We start from the raw sequence: 13,459 nt of genomic DNA on the forward strand, positions 1-13,459 counted from the left end.
CACCAGAGAATGCTACAGCGTTAAGATCATTCCTAGGGCTTGCTAACTATTATGGGAAAGTTATTCCACATCTGGCAAGCATCCTGGCGTGTCTACATGCACTTTTAAAGAAGCACCAGAAATGGGCATATAAAGCATCACAAGAGACATTTGCCAAATTAAAGCGCCATCTATTATCCTCCGGGCTACTAACGCATTATGATCCATCAAAGCTACTGATGCTTACATACGAAGCCTCCCCAAGTGGCATCGGGGCAGTGTTGTCCCATCAGTGGGACGATGGGACAGAGCAGCCAATAGCCTATGCCTCGAGAACCTTGGCCGATGCAGGGTGCCATTACGATCAAATTGAAAAAGAAGGACTGGGCGTGATCTTTGCAGTTTAAAAAGTTTCACCAGTCCGTCTATGGACATCATTTCTCAATAATCACGGACTACAAGTCCTTACTCTTGACTTTTCAAAGAAGACAAAGTGATACCGCCAATAGCTTCGGCCAGGATCCAGCGAAGGGCATTACTGTTGGTGTATATATAGACACAAATATATTTTTGAGCATCGCCCAGGTGCACGCGGATGCCTTTAGCCAATTCCAAATGCTTATACAACCCCCCCCCCCCCCCCCCAATCCCCGCCAGGAGCAGACAAAGTTGATTTGGCCCTTAATTTTACGGCCATGTTGCTTGTCATGGCCTCAAATTCGTTTGTGGACTTGAAGGACTTGATGTTGGCACAACTGTGCCACGTCGTCCTACATGGGGGACTTCAGGGGAAACATCCAGAAGAACTACGAGCATTCGCAACCAAACAACAGGAACTTAGCGTAGAGGGCGGCATTCTTCTGTGGCCTGTATGGTCGTCCCGTGCAAGGCCAAAAAAACATTTTGCAGGACTTGCACAGTGGACATCCGGGGATTTCCAAAATGAAGATGTGAACTATGTGTGGTGGCGAGGGCATGATGTTGAGAGGTTGGTGGAGCGGAGCAGTGTGCAACGTGCCAAAAACATACAAAGCTCCCACCATTAGCCTCGCTTCACCCATAGGAATGGTTGAGGTGCCCTTAGGTGTGATTGCACGCAGACGATTCTGGGCCTTTCCTGGGGTCAGTGTTTCTGCTGTTGACCAATGTCCACTCAAATGGATGTATACTGAATGCCTTCTACCATAGAGAAGGTATGCCAATTATTCAGCATTCATGGTATCCCAGATGTGCTTGTCACTGATGATGACACCCCATCACAATGGAGGAATTTCCTGGGTTTATGTGGATGAATGGGATGAAGCATATTCAAACCACCCTATGTCATCCTTCTTCGAATGGTCTGGCTGAGTGGGCAGTGCAAACTTTTTAAGAGGGGCATGAAAAAACAACCCACGGGTCAGTTGAAACAAAACTGTCACGTTTTAAATTTTGATTATTAGACTACGCTGCATGTTAAGACCGGTGTAGCACCGGCAAAGCTCCTAATGAGTCAACAGCTCCAAACCCGTTTAAGCTTCACATTTCCCAACCTTGCTGGGAATGTGGAGAAGAAACAAGACTTTCTGAAGAGGTAGCATGACCACCGGAAGCACGACAGAGGGCTCAAGTCATGAGACCGTGTATGTCCTGGATTTTGGAGATGGCATCTGGTGGATACCGGGGATCATAGTGGAGAAGACAGGACCACTTTCCCATAAAGTCAAAACCAGAGAACGGACTGCATGCAAACACATGGTCCATCTCAATGCCAGGGAACCTGCACCAGAGGTAGCCCCACGTTCCTCTTGTCCACCATCCGTGAGACAGGGAGCACAACCCTCCAGGGTTCAGATTTGCATGAGATGGAAGACTGAATGGTTAAAGTCTCCATGAGACATAGGTGCAGAATTAGGCCAATCGGCCCATCAAGTCTGCTCTGCCATTCAATCATGGCTGATATTTTTCAATTCCCATTCTCCTGCCTTCTCTCCATAACCCCTGATTCCCTTATTAATCAAGAAACTATCTATCTCTGTCTGAAAGGCACTCAAGTGATTTGGCCTTCACAGTCTTCTGCGGCAAAGAGTTCCACAGATTCACCACCCTCTGGCTGAAGAAATTCCTCCTCCTATCTGTTTTAATGGTTCGCCCCTTTAGTCTGAGGTTGTGTCCTCTGGTTCAGCTTTTCCTACTGGAAACATCCTCTCCATTTCCACTCTATCCAGGCCTTGCAGTATCCTGTAAGTTTCAACGAGATTCCCCCCTCATCCATCCAATCTCCAACGAGTACAGACCCAGAGTCCTCAACTGTGAGGGGCAGCACAGTAGCACAAGTGGATAGCACTGTGGCTTCACAGCGCCAGGGTCCTAGGTTTGATTCCCTGCTGGTCACTGTCTGTGCGGAGTCTGCACTTTCTCCCTATGTCTGCGTGGGTTTTCTCCGGGTGCTCTGGTTTCCTCCCACAGTCCAAAGACGTGCAGGTTAGGTGGATTGGTCATGCTCAATTCCCCTTAGTGTCCTAAAAAGGTTCGTCGGGGTTATTGGGTTACGGGGATAGGGTGGAAGTGACGGCTTAAGTAGGTCAGTGCAGACTCGATGGACCGAATGGCCTCCTGCTCTATGTTCTATATCACAAGCTCTTCATTCCAGGAATCATTCCTCTGGACCTTTCCTAGGCCAGCACATCCTTCCTTGGATACGGGGCCCAAATTTGCTCGCAAATCACCAAATGGGGTCTGGCCAGACCATTATACAGCCTCAGAAGTACATCCCTCTTTTTGACATGAATGCTAACGTTGCAATTGCCTTCCTAACTGCTGACTGAACTTTCACATTAACCTTAAGAGAATCGTGAACAAGGACTCCCAAGTCCCTTTGTCCTTCTGATCTCCTAAGCGTTTCCCCATTTAGAAAATAATCTATGCCTCCAAAGTGCCTAACCTCACTTTTCCACATTGTATTCCATCTGCCACTTCTTTGCCCACTCTCCTAGCTTGACAAGGCCTTCTATAGCCCACCTGCTTGCTCAATACTACCTGTCCCTCTGCATGTCTTTGTATCATCTGCAAACTTAGCAACAGTGCCTTCAGTTCTTTCTTCCAGATCGTTAATGTATATTGCGAAAAGTTGTGGTCCCAGCACCAACCCCTGATGTACACCACTAGTCATTGGCTGCCATCCTGAAGAATACTCCTTTATCCCCACTCTCTGCCTTCTGCCAGTCAGCCAATCCTCTCTCCATGCCAGGATTGTATTCTTAACACCATTGGCTCTTAACTTATTTAACAGTCTCTTGTGTGGCAAAGTCCTTCTGGAAATCAAAATACATCACATCCACCGATTCTCCTTTATCTAACTTCCTTGTTACTTCCTCAAAGCACTCTAACAGATTTATCAGACATGACCTCCCCTTGACAAAGCCACGCTGACTCAGTCCTATTTTATTGTGCGCTTCCAAGTACTTAACAATGACCGAAGTCCGGCTCACCGGCCTATAATTTCCTGTCTTCTGCCTCCCTCACTGCTTAAACAGCGGTGTTACATTAGCCACTTGTCAGTCATCTGCGAACCTCCCTGCATCCAGTGATTCCTGAAAGATTACCACCAATGCCTCCACAATCTCCTCACCTATCTCTTTCAAAACCCTGGGGTGTAGTCCATCTGGTCTAAGTGACTTATCCATCTCCAGACCTTTCAGTTTCCCCAGAACCTTCTCTTTCGTGATAGCCACTACACTCAACTCTGCCCCTTGATTCGCCTGGTATCCCACTGGTGTCTTCCACCGTAAAGACTGATGCAAAGTAACAATTCAGTTTCTCTGCCATTTCTTTATTTCCAATTACTATTTCTCCAGCCTCATTTTTCAGTGGTCAAATGTCTATTCTTGGCTCTCTTAAATTTTGTATATTGAAAAAAACTCTTCCTATCTTCTTTTACATTACTAGCTAGCTTACACTCATATTTCATCTTCTCCCCCTTGTTGCTTTTTTTAGTTGTCCTCTGCTTGCTTTTAAAGGCTTCCCAATCCCCTGATTTCCCACTAATCCTTGACACTTTGCATGCTTTTATTTTGCTTTAATGCTGTCCTTGACTTTCCTCTTCAGCCCTGGATGCCTCATCCTCCCCTTGGCATGTTACCTCCTCCTTGGGATGGATTTCTGTTGTGCCTCCTGAATAACGCCCCCATCAAAACTCCTGCCATTGTTGTTCCACTGCCTTCCCTGCTAGGCTTCCCTTCGAATCAGTTCTGGCCAGCTCCTTCCTCGTGTCTTTGTAGTTACCTTTATTTAATTATAATACCATTACATCTGATTCCAGCTTCTTCCCCTCAAACTGCAGGGTAAATTTTATCATATTGTGTTTACTGCCCCCTAAGGGTTTCTTCATCTTAAGTTCCCCAATTAAGTCTGATTCATTACACATCAAATCCAGAATGCCTGTTCCGTAGTAGACTGTCACAAGCTGCTCCAAAAAAACATCTCTTGAACATTCCACAAATTCCTTTCCTCGGGATCCACTATCAACTTGATTTTCCCAGTTCACCTGCAGATCGAAGTTCCCATGATTATTGTAATATTGCCTTTTTCATATGCCTTTTCTATCTCCTGATTTATTTTCTGCCCCACCTCCTGACTACTGCTAGGGGGCCTGTACATAACTCCCATCAGGATGTTTTTACCTTTGCGATTCTTCAACTCTACCCACACAGATTCTATGTATTCTGATCCTATATCGCTTCATGCTATCGATTTAATTTCATTCCTTGCTAACAATGCAACTCTGCCCGTCTGCCTGTCCTTTCGATGGGATATTTATCCTTGGGATATTTAGAGCCCAGCCCTATTCCCCTCGCAGCCACATCTCCCTGATGCCCACAACATTGTACCGGTTAAGTTCTCAAATGAACACTATTAGAATTGAAATTCAAATTACCAATTACTTGTACACACTGCACAAAGAAAGGTGCTTCTAGCTGATGGGAGACCAATCACTCCGCATCGGGGCATTATTACAGTAAAGATAAAGGGCGAGATTGTCCGCAAATGCGGAGAATCGTAAAGGCTGCCGTGGGACAGGCCGTGACCCACGCCAGCCTTCACGGCCACATCCGGGGCCGATTCTCTTCCCCCCCCCCCCCCCCCCAAGGCGGGGCTAGGAGCGCGGTCACAGCCGCACGTCAAGCATCACGGCGACTGACGTGGCCGATGACGTCAGCTGCGCATGCGCAGGTTGGACAACGCGAATCCGCGCATACGCAGTTGGCGTCTCCTCTCAGCCGCCTGGCAAGACGTGGCGGCTTGATCTTGCTGGGCGGCGGAGGGGAAAGAGTGCGTCTGTTTTGGACGCTGGCACGACGATCGGTGGGCACCGATCGGGGGCCTGTCCCCTCCCGAGCACAGCTGTGGTGCTTCCGTGCCAGTCGGGCCTCTAGATGCCCCAAACGGGCATCTGGCGTCCGTTTCACGACGGAAGCCAGCAGGTGTGTTTGCTGCAGTGTTGAAACGGGCGTGAAGGGCCGGCCCATCGGCCTCGGAGAATCGCCGCTCGCTGTAAAAAATGGTGAGCGGCAATTCGTGGCGTGGTTCGGGCGTGGGGGAGGGGAGAATAGCGGAAGGGCGTGAAAAATGTCGGGAGGCCCTCCCGCTATTCTCCCACCCGGCGTGGGGGGGGTGGAGAATCGCGCCCAGAGACTTGCATTTATATAGCTCTTTTCAGGATCACTAGATATCTCCCAACCGCTTTACGGTCAATAAAGTACTTTAGAAGTGTAGTCATTGTTGTAATGCAAAAAATACGACCGCTAATTTTGTGTACGGCAAACTTCCACTATCGCAGCAAAGCGATAGTGACCAGTTAATTTGTTGTTTTGATGTTGATTGAGGGATAAATATTCTGGACACTGGGGATAACTTTGCTGTTTTTCAAAATAATGCCAGATCTTTTTCTGAGCTTCCAGAGCAGACAGATGGAGCCTGGGTTTATCATCTCATCTCAAATTCTCTCTCCAATACTCCACTGAGGACCATTAATTAACGTCTCCGTACCTTTAAACAATCTAATAACTGTTAATGACCGACAGTTAACTACTCTTGCCCGTAAAGTGAACAACTAATAGTGGCCGTCAGGTTGTGAATTGTTTTGGGAGATTTTAAAGATGTCAGATTTAAAATTTGAAATAAAAGGTTAATTCTCTTTGTCTCTTTTTCTCTCTTACATTGTTACTTTGCTGCTACATTTCTCTGAAGTGGTGTTTGTGATTTTTGTAATTTATTTTCAAATGTTGAGACTGTCATTGTCCTAAAGTTTTCAAGTATATTTATTGACAGAAGGTGAGCTGGTTGACATTGGACTCGGTCAGAAATTGTACTTAAACTGTCAAGGGAAGGGGCATCCTGTGGGTGAGTAAAAATTTTCATTTGGTTAGATTTTTTGTTACGGTTTAATTATTAACTTTTTGTTCTATCAGGGAACAAGGGAGGGAATGAAATAAAAGGCAAGAGACGTGAAATAAAATATTACTGATCTCGAGTCCATAGCAATATTTATTGAAGATGAAAAATGTTCCACTGTGTCTGACTTAAAGGGTGTTGGGCGTGGATAAGAGAAATCAGTTTTATTATGAAGTAACAGTATGTACAATACTCCTCAGATCCTAGCCAGGCCTGAGATGTTGGTTCCAAACCTGGCCAACCGTTGGAATGTCCATGGGCACCACAATGGAACAGGGCTCATGGGGAGGCTAATTGCACCGACTCTGTGGATTTAGTGCAGGTTATCCCCTCCCCAAGTCCGAAGACACTCCCAATGATGGAGGAGTAGGAGGATGTCTGCTGCCTCTTCGCTCATGGCTGCGCCTGCATATACCTGGATGGTTAACGTCGTTTCCGCAACAAATGCTGTGATGGAGGTACTGTTGGAGGCTGCTGAATGGCTTGTTGCCCATCAAACTTTTCCTACGCCCGGGTCTCCATGTTCAAATCCGTATCAACAACCACCCGCATATCTGTACCCTGCCCCCCCTTGGGGCAATGCTCTTAAGTCTTGAAGAGTTGGAGTAGGCTGGTCAGTAATTGGCTGTGAACGGTTGGTCTCCTGTGTCTGATATGGTCAACGTGTTTTTTCATGAAGTGACCTTGTGCTTGAACTTGGTATGATACTGGCCCGGTCTGGCGAAGAACCTTTCCCGAGATCCACTAGGTGCTATCTGTGGAGTTTCGAACAAGACTACATCATCTGGTACAAATAGTCTGGTCCGCTTATGTCCATTTGGGCGATGCACATGCTGCTCTTGGCTGCGGTGTACTTTGCGCCAACATCTGGGAACGCAAGACTGAGATGGGTCCGTAGCTACCAACATATCAATAATTCCGCCGGTGCTACCCCGGTTGCGGTATGTGGTGTGGTTTGGTAATTTGAACAAGAATCTTGTCAATCGAGTGTCCGTCGATCCCAAAGGTTGCTTTTTTAGCCCCCATTTGAATGTTTGCATCGCCTTTATCGCCAGCCCACTTGAAACAGGTGATATGGTACTGTATGGATATAACGGTTTGCCTTCGTAAATCCTGTGAATTCCTGGCTGGTAAAAGGTGCCCCGTTGTTGATGAAACTTACAAGATACTGCAAAGCATGGATAGACTGGACATGGAGAGGAGTTTCCACTTGTAGGAAAAACTAGAACCAGAGGACAGCATCTCCGACTAAAGGGACGATCCTTTAAAACCGAGATGAGAAGGAACTTCTTCAGCCAGAGGGTGGTGAATCTGTGGAACTCTTTGCCGCAGAAGGCTGTGGAGGCCAATTCACTGAGTATCTTTAATACAGAGATAGATAGGTTCTTGATTAATAAGGAGATCAGGGGTTATGGGGAGATGGCAGGAGAATGGGGATGAAAAAATATCAGCCATGATTGAATGGCGGAGCAGACTCGATGGGCCAAGTGGCCTAATTTTGCTCCTATGTCTTTGTCTTATGGTCACTCCTCTGGGATACAGTGCGTGCTGAATAAGAGCCCTCATTTTTCAATGGGTGCCCTCAAGGCAGTCAACGCCATTCTATCAAGCCATTTCGAGTGTGTACACACTATAATCAAGGACATAAATCCTAGGAAACATCCGGCATGTAGCCGCACCCAAGGCCACCTTGGCCACTCCGGCAGAAGCTTCTGCTGTTGCTGACAAACCCTTCATTGTTGGGCCACCTTTTCAATCTCTGCGTCCAGGCCTGGCCACCAAACATGGCTGCGAGTGCGCATCTTTATTTTAGACGCTCCTAGTTGTCCGTTATGCAAATCCCGCAAGATGGAGTCCTAGCCCTTGGAACGATGGTTCACAACAGGATACCGTCTTCAACATTGAACTCGGATATTTTTTGCTGAGAATGCCTGCTCACAAAACCTTCTTGGCAACCGCCCCTCTCTCATCCCCACCTGCTGCCCTTGGCTCCCACTATTTTTTCCTGTTCGTGGCTCCCTAGCCTACCTGCCTTCTGTTCTTACCTTAGACGCTAGCGTCTGTTCTTCTCCTCGCTGCTGGCTCCACTACGGTCTTCCCCTGTGCTGAATTCCTGGGCTCCACCTCATGGCAAGAGTTGGTCAATGCAGGTAGTTCAGGGATTCAGCTGATAACTGCAACGCCCAATTTTTGCTCCAAAATAGTCTTGTAATTCTAAATATGGTGAGTGTATTTTTTTATTGTAAACCATATTGTGCAGTATTTCTTTTATATTTAGTGATGCATTTTATTTTGCAAGTTATTTCAGTGAGGAATAGTGCTGCACATGTAAGGTACAGTATTCGGGCTTGGCACAATGCTAACTCTTCTGTTGCGTCAGTCCCCATGCTCACTTCTATGTCTTTGACCATTCAGTGGATTCTTTCACCCACCTCCAGTATTCTTCCTCTACCTGGACCCCATCCACTGGGCTCCTCTCTGCTCAATCTTTTATTGCGTGCTTTCGGTATGACCTCATCTGTTTCAATTTCTCTGCTCCTCACCCACTTTAACCTGCCTCCCTTTGAACTTGTTGAAATTCGTTCTCTTAAGACCAACCCTGTTACAAGTATGGTGCCATTGTTATCTGGCGTACTGACGTCTACCTCGCAAAGGCTGAGAGCTAACACTCAGACACTTCTTCCCACCTCAACTTGGACCATGACCCCACCACCAAACATCAAGCCATTTTTGTTTCTAGGATGGTCACTGATGTCATCTCCTCTGGTGATCTTCAACCTCATATCCCCCCAACCTCACACAGTCCTCTTCTTCCTCCAGTTAGACCCATCGTATCAGCCTGTCCTGCCCCACGGAACATATTTATTTTATATCTTGTCTACATCCTTTCTCCCCTTGTCCAGTATCTTCCCACTCTTGATTCCTCTGATACCCCATGTCATATCAACAATTTCCAGTTCCCTGGCCCTAACTGCCTCCTTTTCACGATGGATGTCCAGTCATTCTCCACCTCCATTCCCCACCAGAATGGTCTGAGGGCTCTCCAATCTTTCTGGAGCCGAGGCCCGAACAATCCCCATCCACCACTCCTCTGCCTTGCTGAATTTGTTCTGTCACTCACTAATTTCTCCTTTTAAATAGTCTCACTTCATACAAATAAAAAGGTATTGTTGTGAGTACCTGCATGGGCCCCAGTTATGCCTGACATTTTGTGGGATGTATGGAACACTCCTTGTTCCAGGCCCATCCCCGCAACTCTTTTTCCATGACATTGATGACTATATTGGTGCTGCTTCATGCTCTTGCCTCGTCCTGGAAAAATGTTTCAATTTTGCTTCCAATTTCCAAACTCTCCCACCTTCAAATAGCGCCATAGAAAGGTTACAGCACAGAAGGAGGCCATTAGGTCCATCTTGTCCATGCCAGCCTGAGGACATCCAGGTGCCCTTTCTAAGCCTGTCTTTTCGCACCCAGCCCATAACCCTGTTGCTTTATGCACTTAAGGTGCAGATCTGGGTACTTTCTCTGCCAGGCAACGAATCCCAGACGCCCGCTGCCCTCTATGCAAAACGTTCTTCCTCATGTCCCCTCGACACGGTGCAGACTCGATAGGCTGAATGGCCTCCTTCTGCACTGTATGTTCTCCATCTTCTGCAATTTATATTGAATCTATGTCCCCTGGTTCTGGAATTTTGTCCTGTCCACTCTATCTCTTCCCTTCATAATTTTGTACACCTCAATAAAGTCACCCCTCAGCTTTCTTTGTTCCATGGAAAATCACACCCATCTATCAAATCTCTCCTCTTAGCTACACTTTCCTAGCCTTGGCAACATTCTTGGAAGCCACCTCTGTATTCTCTCCAGAGCAATTGCCTCCTTCCTGTAATGTGGTAGCCAGAACTGTACACAATACTCCAGTTTTGGCCTCACCAGCGTTTTATGCAATTTCTTTCTAAAAATATTTTTATTCAAAATGTTTTATATTTTATACATAATGCCAAACCAAAACAATACCCTCCCCCACTGGAAAAAAACAATCCCCCTAAATGCACTTGACCCCCGCAACTAATAATGACCAGCACTTTGAAATACAGAATAAGCGGATGCCATCTTAGAGCCCCTGAATTCCTTCCCTCACTGTGTACTTGACTCTCTCTCAAGGTATGGAAACTCCCATCAGATCTCCCAGCTACACAGAGGTGCTGGATGGAGAAGCTGATCCCCATCCCATAAGCACTCGATTCTGAGCAATTAATGAGGCGAAGGCCAGGACATCGACCCCAGCACCCGTCTACAGCCCCGACAAGTCGAACACTCCAAATGTGGCCATTAAAGGACAGGATTCCAATTCAATTTTCATAATCGGCGACATGGTACGAAAGAAGGAGACTCCGAACCCCACAAGCTGGGAGCAAGACCAGAACACGTGCACATGGTTAGCTGGATCTCTCACACTTGTTAACCACTCCCACAAAAAAACCTACTGATCCTAGACCTAGTCAAATGAGCCCTACACAAAAGGTGTATTTAGGCCAAGCCTTGCACATGAGGACGTGGAGTTCCCCCTCTGCAGGGCCTCACTTCACACCCCATCCTCCGACACCAGCTCCAACTCCTCTTCCCACTTGGCCTTGAGCCCCTGCACAGATACTGCTTCTTTGGCCGTAATCCTTCCTCAGATCCCCTGCGAGCAAACAAACCCTCTCCATCAACGAGGTTGGCAGCGCCGTAGGGAATGTTGGAAAAATCCATTTTGCAAAATTGTGAACTTGCAGGAGTCCGACCGCGAGAGCTCTAATTTCTCCGTCAACTCCTCCAAACTCGCAAACCATCCCTCCAAGAACAGATGCCCCATTCCTTCCAACCCCTTCTCTTCCCACCCCCGAATGTTGCATTCAATCTTGCAGGCTCATACATATGATCCTTGCAGATTGGAGCCAGCTTCGATACCGCCCCAAATTAAAATGTTGCCGATAAATGTCTCCATATCTTCAGGGTGGAGTCAACCGCTGGATTTGCCAAATATTTCACCGGTCGGCGCTAGTGCCCTCAACCCAGACCCCTACATGATTTTGGCTCCATCCGTACCCAGGTAGCCCCCAGATCCCCACTCCATCTCAACACCTCCTCTGCATTCGCCGCCCAGTAATAATATATCAAACTCAGCAATGCTAGGCTCCATGACTGTCGGTCCCTCTGAAGAACTGTCCTTCGAATCCACACCACTTTGCCCGCCCAAATTACAGACAATTTCAATTTCTTGACTCTCCCATAAAAAGGGCTTTGAAAGAAAAACCGGCAAATACTGGAACAGGAACAGAAATGTAGGGACAGCATTTATCTTCTGTCATGTGAGAGTACCTTTAAGAAATGGGTGTTTATTACTGCAGTGATGTCAGAGAGTGGATGGAGCTGGGCTGTCTGTCAGCTTTTTACTTTCGTTTCAGGCTTTTGCTGCAGGATGGGTTTGGTTTGATTTTAGTTTTGGTGAAGTTGCAATCACAGCAGGATGTGTGTGTGAATCTCTGCAAGCTTATGAATGTCCATTTGCTGATTTCAACGTGGTAACTTCTCAGTAGTGAAGTCAAGCCTGATGTCTTTCTATTTTTTCTAAAGTCCTATGGATGTTAAAAGGACAGCTTAAGCATTATTTAGTGTTGTATTCTTTGGGGGCTGTATTTGAATTGATGGTTGCTAAGATGTACACTATGTTTTAATAATGTTAACTTGAGTTCATAGAATAAACATTGTTTTACTTTTAAAAAATACTTTTCCATTTCTGCTGTACCACACCTGTAGAGTGGGCCGTATGCTCCCCATACCACAATCTATTAGAAGTTGTGGGTCAGGTGAACTCCATGATACACTTTGGGGTTCTCTCAACCCTGGCCCATAACACTTCCCTGACTGAATCCTGTCCACCAAGGACAGATGGAGACTATCCCACCTCTGCAAATTGGTCTTGACGCTGCCCATCAAGTCGGGCCAAGTCCTGAGCTACCTAAATCCCCAAATATCTAAAATGAGAACCCACTAAGCGGAACGTCAACACTCCCAGATTGACTCCCCTCCTGGAGGGAGTAATCAGGAAACACTCCTCACTTTTTTTTCTCCAGGTTCAACCTGTACCCTAATAGAGGCAAAGTGCCTCAGCAGTGCCATTATATCGCCCATGATAAGCATTGGGTCTGTCTCATACAGTAGCAGATCATCAGCGTACTGGAACATCTTCCACGCCCCCCACACCCCTCATTATCTCCTGCCACCTATCTGAAGCCCTCGGGGTGAATAGCCAAAGGTTCTATCGTCAACACAAAAAAGAGGGAGGGACATTTGGCACCCCTGTCTCGTTCCCCTGTTCAACTGAAAATGCCCCAAGCTCCCATTGTTTGAGCAGACACTGGCCTTTGGTGCTGTATACAACAATTGCACCCATGACGTAAACTTAGGCTCCATCCCATTCCATTTCAATACTGCAAACAAATACCCCCATTCTACTCTTTCCCCCCCCCCCCCCCCCCCCCCCCCCCCATTCTACCCTATCAAAAGCCTTCTCAGCACTAGTGCAACAGTGACCTCCTGCTCCATCCCTCCCGATGGGGCAAGCACCACATTTAACAACCGCTGCACATTGAGACAACAATCGCCGACCCTTAATGAAACCCGTCTGAACATCCCCAATAACTTGAGGGAGACACTGCATCAGCCTTAGTGCTTGCACCCTGGCCGATATCTTACCATCCTCATTTAGTAGGGAAATCGGGCGGTACGACCTGCACTCCACCGGGTCCTTATCCTTTTTTAAGAGAAGCTAAATGGACGCTTGCATCAATGTCTCTGTATTCCTTCAGAATGGTGAGCAGGCTGAAGCTGATGTGGGGTAATCCACTTTTTCAATAGCGCTGACTTTCACGAAGGGAGGAGCATTTGGAGATTAATTAGTCTTGCAGTAGGTACTGGTACAGAAGTTCACATGATCTAGTAGAAACAGTGTATATGGGAGCCAGGCACTTGGTTCGGCATCTGTTTTGTTGATGGAAGATAGTGA

At 46.9% G+C, this 13,459-nt stretch overlaps 1 protein-coding gene across 2 annotated transcripts in view; it reads left to right on the forward strand.

Moving 5' to 3' along the window:
- si:dkey-122a22.2 overlaps positions 1–13,459 on the forward strand; it is a 181,392-nt gene that overhangs the window by 19,161 nt on the left and 148,772 nt on the right. Inside the window, exon 3 of one of the 2 annotated variants that reach the window (XM_038809979.1) lies at positions 6,289–6,360. The exons of the other annotated variant lie outside the window; for it this stretch is intronic. Coding sequence (XP_038665907.1) covers positions 6,289–6,360 — 72 coding nt within the window. The remainder of the gene's footprint in view (positions 1–6,288; positions 6,361–13,459) is intronic. 2 annotated transcript variants of the gene reach the window in all.

The sequence above is a fragment of the Scyliorhinus canicula genome, chromosome 10 (assembly GCF_902713615.1).
Source record: "Scyliorhinus canicula chromosome 10, sScyCan1.1, whole genome shotgun sequence".
Taxonomy (NCBI): domain Eukaryota; kingdom Metazoa; phylum Chordata; class Chondrichthyes; order Carcharhiniformes; family Scyliorhinidae; genus Scyliorhinus; species Scyliorhinus canicula.